This window comes from Oncorhynchus mykiss, chromosome 26 (assembly GCF_013265735.2).
Source record: "Oncorhynchus mykiss isolate Arlee chromosome 26, USDA_OmykA_1.1, whole genome shotgun sequence".
In the NCBI taxonomy this organism is placed as follows: Eukaryota; Metazoa; Chordata; class Actinopteri; order Salmoniformes; family Salmonidae; genus Oncorhynchus; species Oncorhynchus mykiss.
Genome location: NC_048590.1, coordinates 1,008,643 through 1,028,656, shown reverse-complemented (window position 1 = coordinate 1,028,656; position 20,014 = coordinate 1,008,643). Strand labels below are relative to the sequence as shown.

At 47.9% G+C, this 20,014-nt stretch overlaps 1 protein-coding gene across 2 annotated transcripts in view; it reads right to left on the bottom strand.

The window, feature by feature from the left end:
- Positions 1-20,014, bottom strand: part of LOC118944531 (synaptic vesicle glycoprotein 2B-like) — a 106,476-nt gene that overhangs the window by 21,462 nt on the left and 65,000 nt on the right. For both annotated transcript variants that reach the window (XM_036964383.1, XM_036964384.1), the window contains exon 2: positions 7,139-7,909. In XM_036964383.1, coding sequence (XP_036820278.1) covers positions 7,139-7,616 — 478 coding nt within the window. In that variant the 5' untranslated portion in view covers positions 7,617-7,909. The remainder of the gene's footprint in view (positions 1-7,138; positions 7,910-20,014) is intronic.

Here is a 20,014-nt window from a genome sequence, read left to right as displayed (position 1 = left end):
TCCCCTCATCCAGCTGGTCCTGGGGCTGAGTTCACTAACCTGCTCTACTAACACACTGAAGCCTCAGTCCCCTCATCCAGCTGGTCCTGAGTTCACTAACCTGTTCTACTAACACACTGAAGCCTCAGTCCGCTCATCCAGCTGGTCCTGAGTTCACTAACCCGTTCTACTAACACACTAAAGCCTCAGTCCCCTAATCCAGCTGGTCCTGAGTTCACTAACCTGTTCTACTAACACACTGAAGCCTCAGTCCGCTCATCCAGCTGGTCCTGAGTTCACTAACCCGTTCTACTAACACACTAAAGCCTCAGTCCCCTCATCCAGCTGGTCCTGGGGCTGAGTTCACTAACCTGTTCTACTAACACACTGAAGCCTCAGGACTAGAACACCCAATCAATCAGAATAAAACAAACTACAACACAGTCAAAACAAAACTACATTGCTTATTGGGAAACACAATCACAAAGCAAAATGCAGTGCTATTTAGCCCTAAATCGACGGTACACCGTGGAAAACTATTTGACAACGTACAGGCTCAGTGAGAACAGCCTTGCCATTGAGAAGGGTAGACACAGGAAAACCTGGCTCCCTGTAGAGGAAAGGCTGTGCAACCACTGCACCACAGCAGAACCTGGCTCCCTGTAGAGGAAAGGCTGTGCAACCACTGCACCACAGCAGAACCTGGCTCCCTGTAGAGGAAAGGCTGTGCAACCACTGCACCACAGCAGAACATGGCTCCCTGTAGAGGAAAGGCTGTGCAACCACTGCACCACAGCAGAACCTGGCTCCCTGTAGTGGAAAGGCTGTGCAACCACTGCACCACAGCAGAACTTGGCTCCCTGTAGAGGAAAGGCTGTGACTCCACTGCACCACAGCAGAACCTGAGACGGAGCTGCATTTCCTGACAAAATGTCAAAAATATAAAACAATTAGTTACATTTAGTTTAAAATTGTAGTTTCATTAATTAATTCAATTAGTTTCATTTCCTCAAATTTGAAACCCTTATTTAAGGTTTCAAAGACCTCTCTGATGAGGATAGGCTACCCGTCCTGTTGGGGGAGGGATAGGCTACCCGTCCTGTTGGGGGAGGGAGAGGCTACCCGTCCTGTTGGGGGAGGGAGAGGCTACCCATCCTGTTGGGGGAGGGATAGGTTACCTGTCCTGTTGGGGGAGGGATAGGCTACCCGTCCTGTTGGGGGAGGGATAGGCTACCCGTCCTGTTGGGGGAGGGATAGGCTACCCGTCCTGTTGGGGGAGGGATAGGCTACCCGTCCTGTTGGGGGAGGGATAGGCTACCCGTCCTGTTGGGGGAGGGATAGGCTACCCGTCCTGTTGGGGGAGGAAGCAGAGGAAGCACTACATTGCTGCCTGCCATAAGATGAGGGACAGTGTCTGACAGACCAACCATGTCCTCTATGTGGGTTGGCAGCGCACTACATTGCTGCCTGCCATAAGATGAGGGACAGTGTCTGACAGACCAACCATGTCCTCTATGTGGGTTGGCAGAGCACTACATTGCTGCCTGCCATAAGATGAGGGACAGTGTCTGACAGACCAACCATGTCCTCTATGTGGGTTGGCAGCGCACTACATTGCTGCCTGCCATAAGATGAGGGACAGTGTCTGACAGACCAACCATGTCCTCTATGTGGGTTGGCAGAGCACTACATTGCTGCCTGCCATAAGATGAGAGACAGTGTCTGACAGACCAACCATGTCCTCTATGTGGGTTGGCAGCGCACTACATTGCTGCCTGCCATGAGATGAGGGACAGTGTCTGACAGACCAACCATGTCCTCTATGTGGGTTGGCAGAGCACTACATTGCTGCCTGCCATAAGATGAGGGACAGTGTCTGACAGACCAACCATGTCCTCTATGTGGGTTGACAGACCACTACATTGCTGCCTGCCATAAGATGAGGGACAGTGTCTGACAGACCAACCATGTCCTCTATGTGGGTTGGCAGAGCACTACATTGCTGCCTGCCATAAGATGAGGGACAGTGTCTGACAGACCAACCATGTCCTCTATGTGGGTTGGCAGAGCACTACGTTGCTGCCTGCCATAAGATGAGGGACAGTGTCTGACAGACCAACCATGTCCTCTGTGCTTATTGTTATTGTTGAATGTATTGATTGTTGTTGTCCTGTTGACAATATTCATATGTACAGTACATTGTTACGTCATTCCAATAAAGCAAATTGAATTGAATTGAGAGAGACAGAGGTATTAGTACTGCCAGGGACATAAACAGACAGAGGTATTAGTACTGCCAGGGACATAAACAGACAGAGGTATTAGTACTGCCAGGGACATAGACAGACAGAGGTATTAGTACTGCCAGGGACATAAACAGACAGAGGTATTAGTACTGCCAGGGACATAAACAGACAGAGGTATTAGTACTGCCAGGGACATAGACAGACAGAGGTATTAGTACTGCCAGGGACATAAACAGACAGAGGTATTAGTACTGCCAGGGACATAAACAGACAGAGGTATTAGTACTGCCAGGGACATAAACAAACAGAGGTATTAGTACTGCCAGGGACATAAACAGACAGAGGTATTAGTACTGCCAGGGACATAGACAGACAGAGGTATTAGTACTGCCAGGGACATTAACAGACAGAGGTAGTAGTACTGCCAGGGACATAAACAGACAGAGGTATTAGTACTGCCAGGGACATAAACAGACAGAGGTATTAGTACTGCCAGGGACATAAACAGACAGAGGTATTAGTACTGCCAGGGACATAAACAGACAGAGGTATTAGTACTGCCAGGGACATAAACAGACAGAGGTATTAGTACTGCCAGGGACATAAACAGACAGAGGTATTAGTACTGCCAGGGACATAGACAGACAGAGGTATTAGTACTGCCAGGGACACAAACAGACAGAGGTATTAGTACTGCCAGGGACATAAACAGACAGAGGTATTAGTACTGCCAGGGACATAAACAGACAGAGGTATTAGTACTGCCAGGGACATAAACAAACAGACGGACGGACGGACGGACAGTATATCATCCCAAACCTAATCTCATTCTGTCTGTCAATCAAGCCAACAGTAGAGTAATGTTGTGCTGCCAGACTTTACACAGTGGCTCAAGGCTCATAGTAGAGTAATGTTGTGCTGCCAGACTTTACACAGTGGCTCAAGGCTCATAGTAGAGTAATGTTGTGCAGCCAGACTTTACACAGTGGCTCAAGGCTCATAGTACAGTAATGTTGTGCAGCCAGACTTTACACAGTGGCTCAAGGCTCATAGTAGAGTAATGTTGTGCAGACAGACTTTACACAGTGGCTCAAGGCTCATAGTAGAGTAATGTTGTGCAGCCAGACTTTACACAGTGGCTCAAGGCTCATAGTAGAGTAATGTTGTGCTGCCAGACTTTACACAGTGGCTCAAGGCTCATAGTAGAGTAATGTTGTGCTGCCAGACTTTACACAGTGGCTCAAGGCTCATAGTAGAGTAATGTTGTGCTGCCAGACTTTACACAGTGGCTCAAGGCTCATAGTAGAGTAATGTTGTGCAGCCAGACTTTACACAGTGGCTCAAGGCTCATAGTAGAGTAATGTTGTGCAGCCAGACTTTACACAGTGGCTCAAGGCTCATAGTAGAGTAATGTTGTGCAGCCAGACTTTACACAGTGGCTCAAGGCTCATAGTAGAGTAATGTTGTGCTGCCAGACTTTACACAGTGGCTCAAGGCTCATAGTAGAGTAATGTTGTGCTGCCAGACTTTACACAGTGGCTCAAGGCTCATAGTAGAGTAATGTTGTGCTGCCAGACTTTACACAGTGGCTCAAGGCTCATAGTAGAGTAATGTTGTGTTGCCAGACTTTACACAGTGGCTCAAGGCTCATAGTAGAGTAATGTTGTGCTGCCAGACTTTACACAGTGGCTCAAGGCTCATAGTAGAGTAATGTTGTGCAGCCAGACTTTACACAGTGGCTCAAGGCTCATAGTAGAGTAATGTTGTGCTGCCAGACTTTACACAGTGGCTCAAGGCTCATAGCAGAGTAATGTTGTGTTGCCAGACTTTACACAGTGGCTCAAGGCTCACAGTAGAGTAATGTTGTGCTGCCAGACTTTACACAGTGGCTCAAGGCTCATAGTAGAGTAATGTTGTGCTGCCAGACTTTACACAGTGGCTCAAGGCTCATAGTAGAGTAATGTTGTGCTGCCAGACTTTACACAGTGGCTCAAGGCTCATAGTAGAGTAATGTTGTGCTGCCAGACTTTACACAGTGGCTCAAGGCTCACAGTAGAGTAATGTTGTGCAGCCAGACTTTACACAGTGGCTCAAGGCTCATAGTAGAGTAATGTTGTGCAGCCAGACTTTACACAGTGGCTCAAGGCTCATAGTAGAGTAATGTTGTGTTGCCAGACTTTACACAGTGGCTCAAGGCTCACAGTAGAGTAATGTTGTGTTGCCAGACTTTACACAGTGGCTCAAGGCTCACAGTAGAGTAATGTTGTCCTGCCAGACTTTACACAGTGGCTCAAGGCTCACAGCAAAGTGGGCGTCCTCTCCTCCACTAGGAGGCTCCCTTTGCCACGTTGTCCTATTGAACTGGTCTTACTGAATTAGGAAAAAGGGAAAGTCCTTCTTGAAGATATCCTTCCAAAAAAGACATGTGAATTCCTCCACATTCACGGAAATGAATCCAGAGCAACAAAGCAAATCTAGCAATACACAGTGACATAAATCTGTGTTAAAACAACGCCTTCTAAATGAAGATAGAGGAATCTACTTGGATATTAACATAGTAACAACACCTTCTAAATGAAGATAGAGGAATCTATTTGGATATTAATTAACAACACCTTCTAAATGAAGATAGAGGAATCTATTTGGATATTAACATAGTAACAACACCTTCTAAATGAAGATAGAGGAATCTATTTGGATATTAACAACACCTTCTAAATGAAGATAGAGGAATCTATTTGGATATTAACAACACCTTCTAAATGAAGATAGAGGAATCTATTTGGATATTAACAACACCTTCTAAATGAAGATAGAGGAATCTATTTGGATATTAACAGCACCTTCTAAATGAAGATAGAGGAATCTATTTGGATATTAACATTGTAACAACACCTTCTAAATGAAGATAGAGGAATCTATTTGGATATTAACATAGTAACAACACCTTCTAAATGAAGATAGAGGAATCTATTTGGATATTAACAACACCTTCTAAATGAAGATAGAGGAATCTATTTGGATATTAACAACACCTTCTAAATGAAGATAGAGGAATCTATTTGGATAGTAACAACACCTTCTAAATGAAGATAGAGGAATCTATTTGGATATTAACAACACCTTCTAAATGAAGATAGAGGAATCTATTTGGATATTAACAACACCTTCTAAATGAAGATAGAGGAATATATTTGGATATTAACAACACCTTCTAAATGAAGATAGAGGAATCTATTTGGATATTAACAGCACCTTCTAAATGAAGATAGAGGAATCTATTTGGATATTAACATAGTAACAACACCTTCTAAATGAAGATAGAGGAATCTATTTGGATAGTAACAACACCTTCTAAATGAAGATAGAGGAATCTATTTGGATATTAACATAGTAACAACACCTTCTAAATGAAGATAGAGGAATCTATTTGGATATTAACAACACCTTCTAAATGAAGATAGAGGAATCTATTTGGATATTAACAACACCTTCTAAATGAAGATAGAGGAATCTATTTGGATATTAACAACACCTTCTAAATGAAGATAGAGGAATCTATTTGGATATTAACAACACCTTCTAAATGAAGATAGAGGAATCTATTTGGATATTAACATAGTAACAACACCTTCTAAATGAAGATAGAGGAATCTATTTGGATATTAACAACACCTTCTAAATGAAGATAGAGGAATCTATTTGGACGTTAATATACTGACAAAATGATTCCTAGATGATGCTGAGTATTATAGAGATTAAAGCCTATGGATTCAGCGATCTCATTTATTACACCATAATATACAGTACATAGTAAAGCCCCTGTACATTATATTCTTATTTCATCAGCTAGTATTCAGTACTTGGCCGACCCTCTTAAGGCCATAATACATTGGCAATTTTGAGGGGCAATGTTACCGAACTATCTTACATTGAAAATGAGCAACTTTTTATTATGTGGGTCATTTTGATTGGCAGCGCTAACGAGCGGGTCATTTTTTTGAATCCTCCAATCAGAGTGCAGATGTTGTTCTTGATCTGCCTCAGTCTGCCTTTCTAAAACGTTTTGGAAAACATGGCGGCCATTTTGACCTGAAGTGAGAGGAAATCAGTACTAGTGTGTGTCAGTAGACCGTCGTTGCGAGAAGCAGCTACAGTATATGTCTCATGTCTCTCAGGCCCCCACTGTCCTGGGTTTATACTACAGCCCTAATTACAGTTGAGTAAGCAGCTTAGCTTAGACTAGCGGCATGTGTTGCTGTGGTGGGCTGTCAGTGCACCTCACTGTGGATTAGTATCCCTCGAAATGCTACCCCTCTACAAACGGTATGTCCTTGTACCAGGCCTCAGGCATCACAGTTAGATGCATCACAGTTAGCCTTCAACTAGGTCACATCCTAGTCACAGCGGGAGTGGCTGGGGGAGGAGATGGGGGAGGGCCTGGGGCTGGGGCAGGGGCTGGGGGAGGGGCTGGGGGAGGGCCTGGGGCTGGGGGAGGGGTTATTTTTCCAAAAAACAGCCTGAAACTCTTTCTAAAGACTGTTGACATCTAGTGGAAGCGCTAGGAACTGCAATCAGGGAGGATTTCACCCTAAAATAAAAATGCCAGCCATTGAAATCAGTGTTATGCTGAATTTCTTTGGGGGGGATGGTTTGTCCTCGGGGTTTCGCCTGCCATTTCAGTTCTGTTATACTTTAGAGTGTTTTCTATCCAAATCTACCAATTATATGCATATCCTAGCTTCTGGGCCTGAGTAGCAGGCAGTTTACTTTGGGCTTTTCATCCAGATGTCAAAGTACCGCCCCCTATCCCAAAGAAGTTTTAAACAGTTTAGAAGAACCATTCTCAGAAGGTGTTCCATAACAACAGGTTTTATTGAGCCGCCCCCAAATAACTTTTAACTGTGACTTACCCAGCATGCCCTTGTTGGCGTTGGATATGCACATGTCCTTCTCGGCGCTGGGCAACACGAAGCCCACCACAAATCCGTCCACGCCATCCGCCATCAGCGCCATGCCCAGCACGATAAACAGGGTCCACTGGAAACGACCGTGCCCACAGTCCTCCATGATGTTCTCATACTGTTCTGCCAGGTCCTCCTCATCCGGCATCGCTGCTGCCAGCCTGGCCTTCTTCCTGGCCTCGGCCCTGGCCGCCCGCTGGGCCGCCTTGATCTCGTCAGGGTGGGGGATTCCCTGGTACTCTCCTTCGTACATCGCCTCTGCATCCTCATCGTGACCTTCCGTGGCATCACTCCTAGCATCCTCGTCCCCCCCACCCTCCTGCTGGGGGAAGTCAGCCTGGTAGGGGTACTCCTGGCCGCCTCCCTCCCCGTAGGTGGGGATCTCAGTGCCCTGCTGGTTCACATTGTTCTGCCAATGGTCGTCCATGGTTACTGCTGGAGAGGGACTATGTTAGCACCTCTAGAGTGGTTGTCTGCTGGAGATACTGAGAAGGCTATATTGGCATAATTCTTGGCAGGGACACTGTCTTGCTCTCAATGACTTCTGATCCTTTACTCCAAACAACTGAAACTGTCAGGTTGTTATTAATGGTGGTTCCTCTGCAGAATGGTCCTGATACCGTGTTAGATAAGGCCTCAGTAGCTGTGGTGGAAGGACTCTATCTCTTGTGACAGGGCTCTCTCTCCTGGTAAACAGATGTGCAAGGCCTCGTGCTGGACCTGGAAGAGAGAAAACATATTTATAATTCATGACGAGGCGAACTTCAAATGTCCTCAATTATGCCTCAGCATGACTAGAGAAATGTAGTTAAATACTTTTCATGCAAACTGTACATCAGACACCAGACAGACCTGTCCAAACAGTACACCAGACAGACCTATCCAAACTGTACACCGGACAGACCTGTCTAAACTGTACACCAGACAGACCTGTCCAAACTGTACACTAGACAGACCTGTCCAAACTGTACACCAGACAGGCCTGTCCAACCTGTACACCAGACAGACCTCTCCAACCTGTACATCAGACAGACCTGTCCAACCTGTACATCAGACAGACCTGTCCAACCTGTACATCAGACACCAGACAGACCTATCCAAACTGTACACCAGACACCAGACAGACCTGTCCAAACTGTACACCAGACAGACCTGTCCAAACTGTACACCAGACAGACCTGTCCAAACTGTACACCAGACAGACCTGTTCAACCTGTACATCAGACAGACCTGTCCAACCTGTACATCAGACACCAGACAGACCTATCCAAACTGTACACCAGACACCAGACAGACCTGTCCAAACTGTACACCAGACAGACCTGTCCAAACTGTACACCAGACAGACCTGTCCAACCTGTACATCAGACAGACCTGTCCAACCTGTACATCAGACACCAGACAGACCTGTCTAACCTGTACACCAGACACCAGACAGACCTGCCCAGACTGTACACCAGACAGACCTGTCTAACCTGTACACCAGACAGACCTGTTTAGAAGGGGAGAGCGGAGTTGGTTGGTATTACTCAGCACCAGACAGACCTGTCTAACCTGTACACCAGACACCAGACAGACCTGCCCAGACTGTACACCAGACAGACCTGTCCAACCTGTACACCAGACACCAGACAGACCTGTTTAGAAGGGGAGAGCGGAGTTGGTTGGTATTACTCAGCACCAGACAGACCTGTTTAGAAGGGGAGAGCGGAGTTGGTTGGTATTACTCAGCACCAGACAGACCTGTTTAGAAGGGGAGAGCGGAGTTGGTTGGTATTACTCAGCACCAGTATATATTTTCAATAACAAGAGAAAGACCAAGGCGTTGGGTTGAAATGGGGACCTTTACTATCCTCATATCTTAATCTAACATGGAGACATCAGCCACCAAACACACTCTGTCCACCTGTGGTAACCAACTCCATAGTGGAGTTGGATGTCACACATTATGGGTTGGTTAGTACCATTAGTTTTCCTGTGGTAACCAGTATGGGTTGGTTGTCACAGTGTTTACCATTAGTTTTCCTGTGGTAACCAGTATGGGTTGGTTGTCACAGTGTTTACCATTAGTTTTCCTGTGGTAACCAGTATGGGGTGGTCGTCACAGTGTTTACCATTAGTTTTCCTGTGGTAACCAGTATGGGGTGGTTGTCACAGTGTTTACCATTAATGTTCCTGTGGTAACCAGTATGGGTTGGTTGTCACAGTGTTTACCATTAGTTTTCCTGTGGTAACCAGTATGGGTTGGTTGTCCAGTATGGGTTGGTTGTCACAGTGTTTACCATTAGTTTTCCTGTGGTAACCAGTATGGGTTGGTTGTCACAGTGTTTACCATTAGTTTTCCTGTGGTAACCAGTATGGGTTGGTTGTCACAGTGTTTACCATTAGTTTTCCTGTGGTAACCAGTATGGGTTACCGGTACCCCTGTATATAGCCTCCACATTGACCCGGTACCTCCTGTATGTAGCCTCCACATTGACGCGGTACCTCCTGTATGTAGCCTCCACATTGACCCGGTACCTCATGTATGTAGCCTCCACATTGACGCGGTACCTCCTGTATGTAGCCTCCACATTGACGCAGTACCGGTACCCCCTGTATGTAGCCTCCACATTGACGCGGTACCGGTACCCCCTGTATATAGCATCCATATTGACCCGGTACCTCCTGTATGTAGCCTCCACATTGACACGGTACCTCCTGTATGTAGCCTCCACATTGACGCGGTACCTCCTGTATATAGCCTCTACATTGACGCAGTACCGGTACCCCCTGTATGTAGCCTCCACATTGACGCGGTACCGGTACCCCCTGTATATAGCATCCACATTGACGCGGTACCGGTAACCCCTGTATATAGCCTCCACATTGACTCTGTACCGGTACCCCCTGTATATAGCCTCCACATTGACTCTGTACCGGTACCCCCTGTATATAGCCTCCACATTGACTCTGTACCGGTACACCCTGTATATAGCCTCCACATTGACGCGGTACCGGTACCCCCTGTATGTAGCCTCTACATTGATTCTGTACCGGTACCCCCTGTATATAGCCTCCACATTGACTCTGTACCGTTACCCCCTGTATATAGCCTCCACATTGACGCGGTACCGGTACCCCCTGTATGTAGCCTCCACATTGACTCTGTACCGGTACCCCCTGTATATAGCCTCCATATTGACTCTGTACCGGTACCCCCTGTATATAGCCTCCACATTGACTCTGTACCGGTACCCCCTGTATATAGCCTCCACATTGACTCTGTACCGGTACCCCCTGTATATAGCCTCCACATTGACTCTGTACCGGTACCCCCTGTATATAGCCTCCACATTGACTCTGTACCGGTACCCCCTGTATATAGCCTCCACATTGACTCTGTACCGGTACCCCCTGTATATAGCCTCCACATTGACGCGGTACCGGTACCCCCTGTATGTAGCCTCCACATTGACTCTGTACCGGTACCCCCTGTATATAGCCTCCATATTGACTCTGTACTGGTACCCCACAGTTCAGAAGGGAATAGTAGAGTACAGTAGAGAACAGTAGAGTACAGTAGAGTACAGTACAGTACAGTACAGTACAGAACAGTAGAGTACAGTACAGTACAGTAGAGAACAGTAGAGTACAGTAGAGTACAGTAGAGTAGAGTACAGTAGAGTACAGAACAGTAGAGTACAGTACAGTACAGTTCAGTAGAGTACAGTACAGTACAGTACAGTACAGAACAGAACAGTAGAGTACAGTACAGTACAGTTCAGTATAGAACAGTAGAGTACAATTCAGTAGGGAACAGTAGAGTACAGTGCAGTACAGTACAGTACAGTACAGTACAGTACAGTACAGTACAGTACAGAGCAGTAGAGTACAGTACAGTACAGAACAGTACAGTACAGAACAGTACAGTACAGAACAGTAGAGTACAGTACAGTACAGTAGAGTACAGAACAGTAGAGTACAGTACAGTACAGAACAGTAGAGTACAGTACAGTACAGTAGAGTACAGAACAGTAGAGTACAGTACAGTACAGAACAGTAGAGTACAGTACAGTACAGTAGAGAACAGTAGAGTACAGTACAGTACAGTACAGTAGAGAACAGTAGAGTACAGTTCAATACAGTAGGGAATAGTAGAGTATCAGAAACTTTCTGTCCAAAAATGATGCAGATCATTTAACTCTGCAAGGTTACCCTACAACGTTAGAGTCTGTCATCAATTCATCTGTGCTTTTGTTACTTCTAGGATATACTACTGCAATGCTCTACTTTCCGGCTACCCGGATAAAGCACTTAATAAACTTTAGTTAGTGCTAAATAGGGCTGCTAGAATCCTGACTAGAACCAAAATGTTTGATCATATTACTCCAGTGCTAGCCTCCCTACACTGGCTTCCTGTCAAAGCAAGGGCTGATTTCAAGGTTTTACTGCTAACCTACAAAGCATTACATGGGCTTGCTCCTACCTATCTCTCTGATTTGGTCCTGCCGTACATACCTACACGTACGCTACGGTCACAATACGCAGGCCTCCTAATTGTCCCTAGAATTTCTAAGCAAACAGCTGGAGGCAGGGCTTTCTCCTATAGAGCTCCATTTTTATGGAATGGTCTGCCTACCCATGTGAGAGACGCAAACTCGGTCTCAACCTTTAAGTCTTTACTGAAGACTCATCTCTTCAGTGGGTCATATGATTGAGTGTAGTCTGGCCCAGGAGTGGGAAGGTGAACGGAAAGGCTCTGGAGCAACGAACCGCCCTTGCTGTCTCTGCCTGGCCGGTTCCCCTCTTTCCACTGGGATTCTCTGCCTCTAACTCTATTACAGGGGCTGAGTCACTGGCTTACTGGGGCTCTTCCATGCCGTCCCTAGGAGGGCTGAGTCACTTGACTGGGTTGAGTCACTGATGTGATCTTCCTGCCTGGGTTGGCGCCCCCCCCCTTGGGTTGTGCCGTGCCGGAGATCTTTGTGGGCTATACTCGGCCTTGTCTCAGGATGTTAAGTTGGTGGTTGAAGATATCCCTATAGTGGTGTGGGGGCTATGCTTTGGCAAAGTGGGTGGGGTTATATCCTTCCTGTTTGGCCCTGTCCGGGGGTATCATCAGATGGGGCCACAGTGTCTCCTGACCCCTCCTGTCTCAGCCTCCAATATTTATGCTGCAGTAGTTTATGTGTCGGGGGGCTAGGGTCAGTTTGTTATATCTGGAGTACTTCTCCTGTCCTATTCGGTGTCCTGTGTGAATTTAAGTGTGCTCTCTCTAATTCTCTTTCTTTCTCTCTTTCTCAGAGGACCTGAGACCTAAGACCATGCCTCAGGACTACCTGACATGATGACTCCTTGCTGTCCCCAGTCCACCTGGCCATGCTGCTGTTCCAGTTTCAACTGTTCTGCCTGCGGCTATGGAATCCTGACCTGTTCACCGGACGTGCTACCTGTCCCAGACCTATTATTTGGCAATGCTGGTCATTTATGAACATTTGAACATCTTGGCCATGTTCTGTTATAATCTCCACCCGGCACAGCCAGAAGAGGACTGGCCACCCCTCATAGCCTGGTTCCTCTCTAGGTTTCTTCCTAGGTTTTGGCCTTTCTAGGGAGTTTTTCCTAGCCAACGTGCTTCTACACCTGCATTGCTTGCTGTTTGGGGTTTTAGGCTGGGTTTCGATACAGTACTTTGAGATATCAGCTGATGTACGAAGGGCTATATAAATACATTTGATTTGATTTGAGTACTGCTCATTCAATGTGCTGAGCCCCATGTCTCGTCTGTGACGCCATTTTGATGTCATGTGAATGATGACATCAATGACGCAGAGATAATGTGTGGTCACTGGATAACCGACGTGTGTTCTCTGATTGAACCAGGAACCTACTTCTTCCTGTTCTATAACACTGACAGAGATTACAGGAGTCTGGCCTTTTCCTCCAAGGTGTTCATTACTCTGTGTCTAGCCAGTGTCTGTCTGTCTGTCTGTCTGTCAGTCAGACCCAGCATGTTTCTTTATGGCTCACAGGATGACTGTCACTCCCTAGTCTCTCACGAAGACAGACAGAGAGTACGGAGAGAGAGTGGGCGTACAGCCAGAGTAGTTCCTGTGTGTACTAGTTGACACTGGTAGCAATCCTCTCTGTGTGTGTATGTCCTCATGACAGATTAATCCAGATTAAGACTGCAGAAATGTCATTCTGACTTCCCTGTCCTTTATCTACCTCTAGACTGGATCCATCTCTAGACTTCCCCTGTGTCCTGTTTCCACCTCTATACTTCCCTGGTCCCTGTTTCCACCTCTAGACTTCCCCTGTGTTCTGTATCCACCTCTAGACTTCCCCTGTGTCCTGTTTCCACCTCTAGACTTCCCCTGTTTCCACCTCTAGACTTCCCTTGTGTCTTGTTTCCACCTCTAGACACTCCCTGTTTCCACCTCTAGACTTCCCCTGTGTCCTGTATCCACCTCTAGACTTCCCCTGTGTCCTGTATCCACCTCTAGACTTCCCCTGTATCCTGTTTCCACCTCTAGACGTCCCCTGGTTCCTGTTTCCACCTCTAGACTTCCCCCGTGTCATGTATCCACCTCTAGACTTCCCCTGTGCCCTGTATCCACCTCTAGACTTCCCCTGTGTCCTGTATCCACATCTAGACTTCCCCTGTGCCCTGTTTCCAACTCTAGACTTCCCTTGTGTCTTGTTTCCACCTCTAGACTCTCCCTGTTTCCACCTCTAGACTTCCCCTGTGTCCAGTATGCACCTCTAGACTTCCCCTGTGTCCTGTATCCACCTCTAGACTTCCCCTGTGGCCTGTATCCACCTATAGACTTCCCCTGTGTCCTGTATCCACCTCTAGACTTCCCCTGTATCCTTTATCCACCTCTAGACTTCTCTTGTGTCCTGTTTCCACCTCTAGACTCCCCCTGTGTCCTGTATCCACCTCTAGACTTCCCCTGTTCCCTGTATCCACCTCTAGAATTCTCTGTTTCCACCTCTAGATTTCCCCTGTTTCCACCTTTAGACTTCCCCTGTGTCCTGTATCCACCTCTAGAATTTCCCTGTGTCCTGTATCCACCTCTAGACCTCCCCTGTGTCCTGTATCCACATCTAGACTTCCCCTGTTCCCTGTATCCACCTCTAGACTTCCCCTGTGTCCTGTTTCCACCTCTAGACTTCCCCTGTTCCCTGTATCCACCTCTAGACTTCCCCTGTTCCGTGTATCCACCTCTAGACTTCCCCTGTTCCCTGTATCCACCTCTAGACTTACCCTGTGTCCTGTATCCACCTCTAGACTTCCCCTGTGTCCTGTTTCCACCTCTAGACTTCACCTGTTTCCACCTCTAGACTTCCCTTGTGTCCTGTTTCCACCTATAGACTCCCCCTGTTTCCACCTCTAGACTTCCCCTGTGTCGTGTATCCACCGCTAGACTTCCCCTGTGTCCTGTATCCACCTATAGACTTCACTTGTTTCCTGTATCCACCTCTAGACTTCCCCTGTGTCCTGTATCCACCTCTAGACTTCCCCTGTGTCCTGTATCCACCTCTAGACTTCCCCTGTGTCCTGTTTCCACCTCTAGACGTCCCCTGGTTTTTGTTTCCACCTCTAGACTTCCCCTGTGTCCTGTTTCCACCTCTAGACTTCCCCTGTGTCCTGTATCCACCTCTAGACTTCCCCTGTGTCCTGTATCCACCTCTAGACTTCCCCCGTGTCCTGTATTCACCTATAAACTTCCCCTGTGTCCTGTATCCACCTCTAGACTTCCCATGTGTCCCGTTTCCACCTCTAGACGTCCCCTGGTCCCTGTTTCCAACTCTAGACTTCCCCTGTGTCCTGTATCCACCTATAAACTTCCCCTGTGCCCTGTATCCACCTCTAGAATTCCCCTGTTTCCACCTCTAGATTTTCCCCTGTTTCCACCTTTAGACTTCCCCTGTGTCCTGTATCCACCTCTAGAATTTCCCTGTGTCCTGTATCCACCTCTAGACTTCCCGTGTCCTGTATCCACCTCTAGACTTCCCCTGTTCCCTGTATCCACCTCTAGACTTCCATTGTGTCCTGTATCCACCTCTAGACTTCCCCTGTTCCCTGTATCCACCTCTAGACTTCCCCTGTTCCATGTATCCACCTCTAGACTTCCCCTGACCCCTGTATCCACCTCTAGACTTCCCCTGTTCCCTGTATCCACCTCTAGACCTACCCTGTTTCCACCTCTAGACTTCCCCTGTTTCCACCTCTAGACTTCCCCTGTGTCCTGTATCCACCTCTAGACTTCCCCTGTGTCCTGTATCCACCTCTAGACTTCCCCTGTGTCCTGTTTCCACCTCTAGACGTCCCCTGGTTTTTGTTTCCACCTCTAGACTTCCCCTGTGTCCTGTTTCCACCTCTAGACTTCCCCTGTGTCCTGTATCCACCTCTAGACTTCCCCTGTGTCCTGTATCCACCTCTAGACCTCCCCTGTGTCCTGTATCCACCTCTAGACTTCCCCTGTGTCCTGTATCCACCTCTAGACTTCCCCTGATTCATGTTTCCACCTCTAGACGTCCCTGGTTCCTGTTTTCACCTCTAGACTTCCCCTGTGTCCTGTATCCACCTATAGACTTCCCCTGTGCCCTGTATCCACCTCTAGACTTCCCTGTATCCTTTATCCACCTATAGACTTCCCCTGTGTCCTGTTTCCACCTCTAGACTTCCCCTGTTTCCTGTATCCACCTCTAGACTTCCCCTGTTCCCTGTATCCACCTCTAGAATTCCCCTGTTTCCACCTCTAGATTTTCCCCTGTTTCCACCTTTAGACTTCCCCTGTGTCCTGTATTCAACTCTAGAATATCCCTGTGTCCTGTATCCACCTCTAGACTTTCCCTGTGTCCTGTATCCACCTCTAGACTTCCCCTGTTACCTGTATCCACCTCTAGACTTCCCCTGTGTCCTGTATCCACCTCTAGACTTCCCCTGTTTCCTGTATCCAACTCTAGACTTCCCCTGTTCCCTGTATCCACCTCTAGACTTCCCCTGATCCCTGTATCCACCTCTAGACTTCCCCTGTTCCCTGTATCCACCTCTAGACACTCCCTGTTTCCACCTCTAGACATCCCCTGTTTCCACCTCTAGACTTCCCCTGTTTCCTGTATCCACCTCTAGACTTCCCCTGTTCCCTTTATCCACCTCTAGAATTCCCCTGTTTCCACCTCTAGATTTTCCCCTGTTTCCACCTTTAGACTTCACCTGTGTCCTGTATCCACCTCTAGACTTCACTTGTTTCCTGTATCCACCTCTAGACTTCCCCTGTGTCCTGTATCCACCTCTAGACTTCCCCTGTGTCCTGTATCCACCTCTAGACTTCCCCTGTGTCCTGTTTCCACCTCTAGACGTCCCCTGGTTTTTGTTTCCACCTCTAGACTTCCCCTGTATCCTGTTTCCACCTCTAGACTTCCACTGTGTCCTGTATCCACCTCTAGACTTCCCCTGTGTCCTGTATCCACCTCTAGACTTCCCCTGTGTCCTGTATCCACCTCTAGATTTCCCCTGTGTCCCGTTTCCACCTCTAGACGTCCCCTGGTCCATGTTTCCACCTCTAGACTTCCCCTGCGTCCTGTATCCACCTATAAACTTCACCTGTGTCCTGTATCCACCTCTAGACTTCCCCTGTTTCCTGTATCCAACTCTAGACTTCCCCTGTTCCCTGTATCCACCTCTAGACTTCCCCTGATCCCTGTATCCACCTCTAGACTTCCCCTGTTCCCTGTATCCACCTCTAGACACTCCCTGTTTCCACCTCTAGACATCCCCTGTTTCCACCTCTAGACTTCCCCTGTTTCCTGTATCCACCTCTAGACTTCCCCTGTTCCCTTTATCCACCTCTAGAATTCCCCTGTTTCCACCTCTAGATTTTCCCCTGTTTCCACCTTTAGACTTCACCTGTGTCCTGTATCCACCTCTAGACTTCACTTGTTTCCTGTATCCACCTCTAGACTTCCCCTGTGTCCTGTATCCACCTCTAGACTTCCCCTGTGTCCTGTATCCACCTCTAGACTTCCCCTGTGTCCTGTTTCCACCTCTAGACGTCCCCTGGTTTTTGTTTCCACCTCTAGACTTCCCCTGTATCCTGTTTCCACCTCTAGACTTCCACTGTGTCCTGTATCCACCTCTAGACTTCCCCTGTGTCCTGTATCCACCTCTAGACTTCCCCTGTGTCCTGTATCCACCTCTAGATTTCCCCTGTGTCCCGTTTCCACCTCTAGACGTCCCCTGGTCCATGTTTCCACCTCTAGACTTCCCCTGCGTCCTGTATCCACCTATAAACTTCACCTGTGTCCTGTATCCACCTCTAGACTTCCCCTTTATCCTTTATCCACCTCTAGACTTCCCCTGTGTCCTGTTTCCACCTCTAGACTTCCCCTGTTCCCTGTATCCACCTCTAGACTTCCCCTGTTCCCTGTATCCACCTCTAGACTTACCCTGTTTCCACCTCTAGACTTCCCCTGTGTCCTGTATCCACCTCTAGACTTCCCCTTTCTCCTGTATCCACCTCTAGACTTACCCTGTGTCCTGTATCCACCTCTCGACTTCCCCTGTGTCCTTTATCCACCTCTAGACTTCCCCTGTGTCCTGTATCCACCTCTAGACTTCCCCTGATTCATGTTTCCACCTCTAGACGTCCCCTGGTTCCTGTTTTCACCTCTAGACTTCCCCTGTGTCCTGTATCCACCTATAGACTTCCCCTGTGCCCTGTATCCACCTCTAGACTTCCCCTGTATCCTTTATCCACCTCTAGACTTCCCCTGTGTCCTTTTCCACCTCTAGAATTCCCCTGTTTCCTGTATCCACCTCTAGACTTCCCCTGATCCCTGTATCCACCTCTAGAAACCCCTGTTTCCACCTCTAGATTTTCCCCTGTTTCCACCTTTAGACTTCCCCTGTGTCCTGTATCCAACTCTAGAATTTCCCTGTGTCCTGTATCCACCTCTAGACTTCCCCTGTGTCCGGTATCCCCCTCTAGACTTCCCCTGTTCCCTGTATCCACCTCTAGACTTCCCCTGTGTCCTGTATCCACCTCTAGACTTCCCCTGTGTCCTGTATCCAACTCTAGACTTCCCCTGTTCCCTGTATCCACCTCTAGACTTCCCCTGATCCCTGTATCCACCTCTAGACACTCCCTGTTTCCACCTCTAGACTTCCCCTGTTTCCTGTATCCACCTCTAGACTTCCCGTATCCTGTTTCCACCTCTAGACTTCCCCTGTTTCCACCTCTAGACTTCCCCTGTTTCCACCTCTAGACCTCCCCTGTTTCCACCTCTAGACTTCTCCTGTGTCGTGTATTCACCTCTAGACTTCCCCTGTGTCCTGTATCCACCTCTAGACTTCCCCTGTGTCCTGTATCCACCTCTATACTTCCCCGTATCCACCTCTAGACTTCCCCTGTGTCCTGTTTCCACCTCTAGACTTCCCCTGTATCCACCTCTAGACTTCCCCTGTGTCCTGTATCCACCTCTAGACTTCCCCTGTGTCCTGTATCCACCTCTAGACTTCCCCTGTGTCCTGTATCCACCTCTAGACTTACCCTGTTTCCACCTCTAGACTTCCCCTGTGTCCTGTATCCACCTCTAGACTTCCCCTTTCTCCTGTATCCACCTCTAGACTTACCCTGTGTCCTGTATCCACCTCTCGACTTCCCCTGTGTCCTTTATCCACCTCTAGACTTCCCCTGTGTCCTGTATCCACCTCTAGACTTCCCCTGATTCATGTTTCCACCTCTAGACGTCCCCTGGTTCCTGTTTTCACCTCTAGACTTCCCCTGTGTCCTGTATCCACCTATAGACTTCCCCTGTGGCCTGTATCCACCTCTAGACTTCCCCTGTATCCTTTATCCACCTCTAGACTTCCCCTGTGTCCTTTTCCACCTCTAGAATTCCCCTGTTTCCTGTATCCACCTCTAGACTTCCCCTGATCCCTGTATCCACCTCTAGAAACCCCTGTTTCCACCTCTAGATTTTCCCCTGTTTCCACCTTTAGACTTCCCCTGTGTCCTGTTTCCACCTCTAGACGTCCCCTGGTTTTTGTTTCCACCTCTAGACTTCCCCTGTGTCCTGTTTCCACCTCTAGACTTCCCCTGTGTCCTGTATCCACCTCTAGACTTCCCCTGTGTCCTGTATCCACCTCTAGACCTCCCCTGTGTCCTGTATCCACCTCTAGACTTCCCCTGTGTCCTGTATCCACCTCTAGACTTCCCCTGATTCATGTTTCCACCTCTAGACGTCCCTGGTTCCTGTTTTCACCTCTAGACTTCCCCTGTGTCCTGTATCCACCTATAGACTTCCCCTGTGCCCTGTATCCACCTCTAGACTTCCCTGTATCCTTTATCCACCTATAGACTTCCCCTGTGTCCTGTTTCCACCTCTAGACTTCCCCTGTTTCCTGTATCCACCTCTAGACTTCCCCTGTTCCCTGTATCCACCTCTAGAATTCCCCTGTTTCCACCTCTAGATTTTCCCCTGTTTCCACCTTTAGACTTCCCCTGTGTCCTGTATTCAACTCTAGAATTTCCCTGTGTCCTGTATCCACCTCTAGACTTTCCCTGTGTCCTGTATCCACCTCTAGACTTCCCCTGTTACCTGTATCCACCTCTAGACTTCCCCTGTGTCCTGTATCCACCTCTAGACTTCCCCTGTTTCCTGTATCCAACTCTAGACTTCCCCTGTTCCCTGTATCCACCTCTAGACTTCCCCTGATCCCTGTATCCACCTCTAGACTTCCCCTGTTCCCTGTATCCACCTCTAGACACTCACTGTTTCCACCTCTAGACATCCCCTGTTTCCACCTCTAGACTTCCCCTGTTTCCTGTA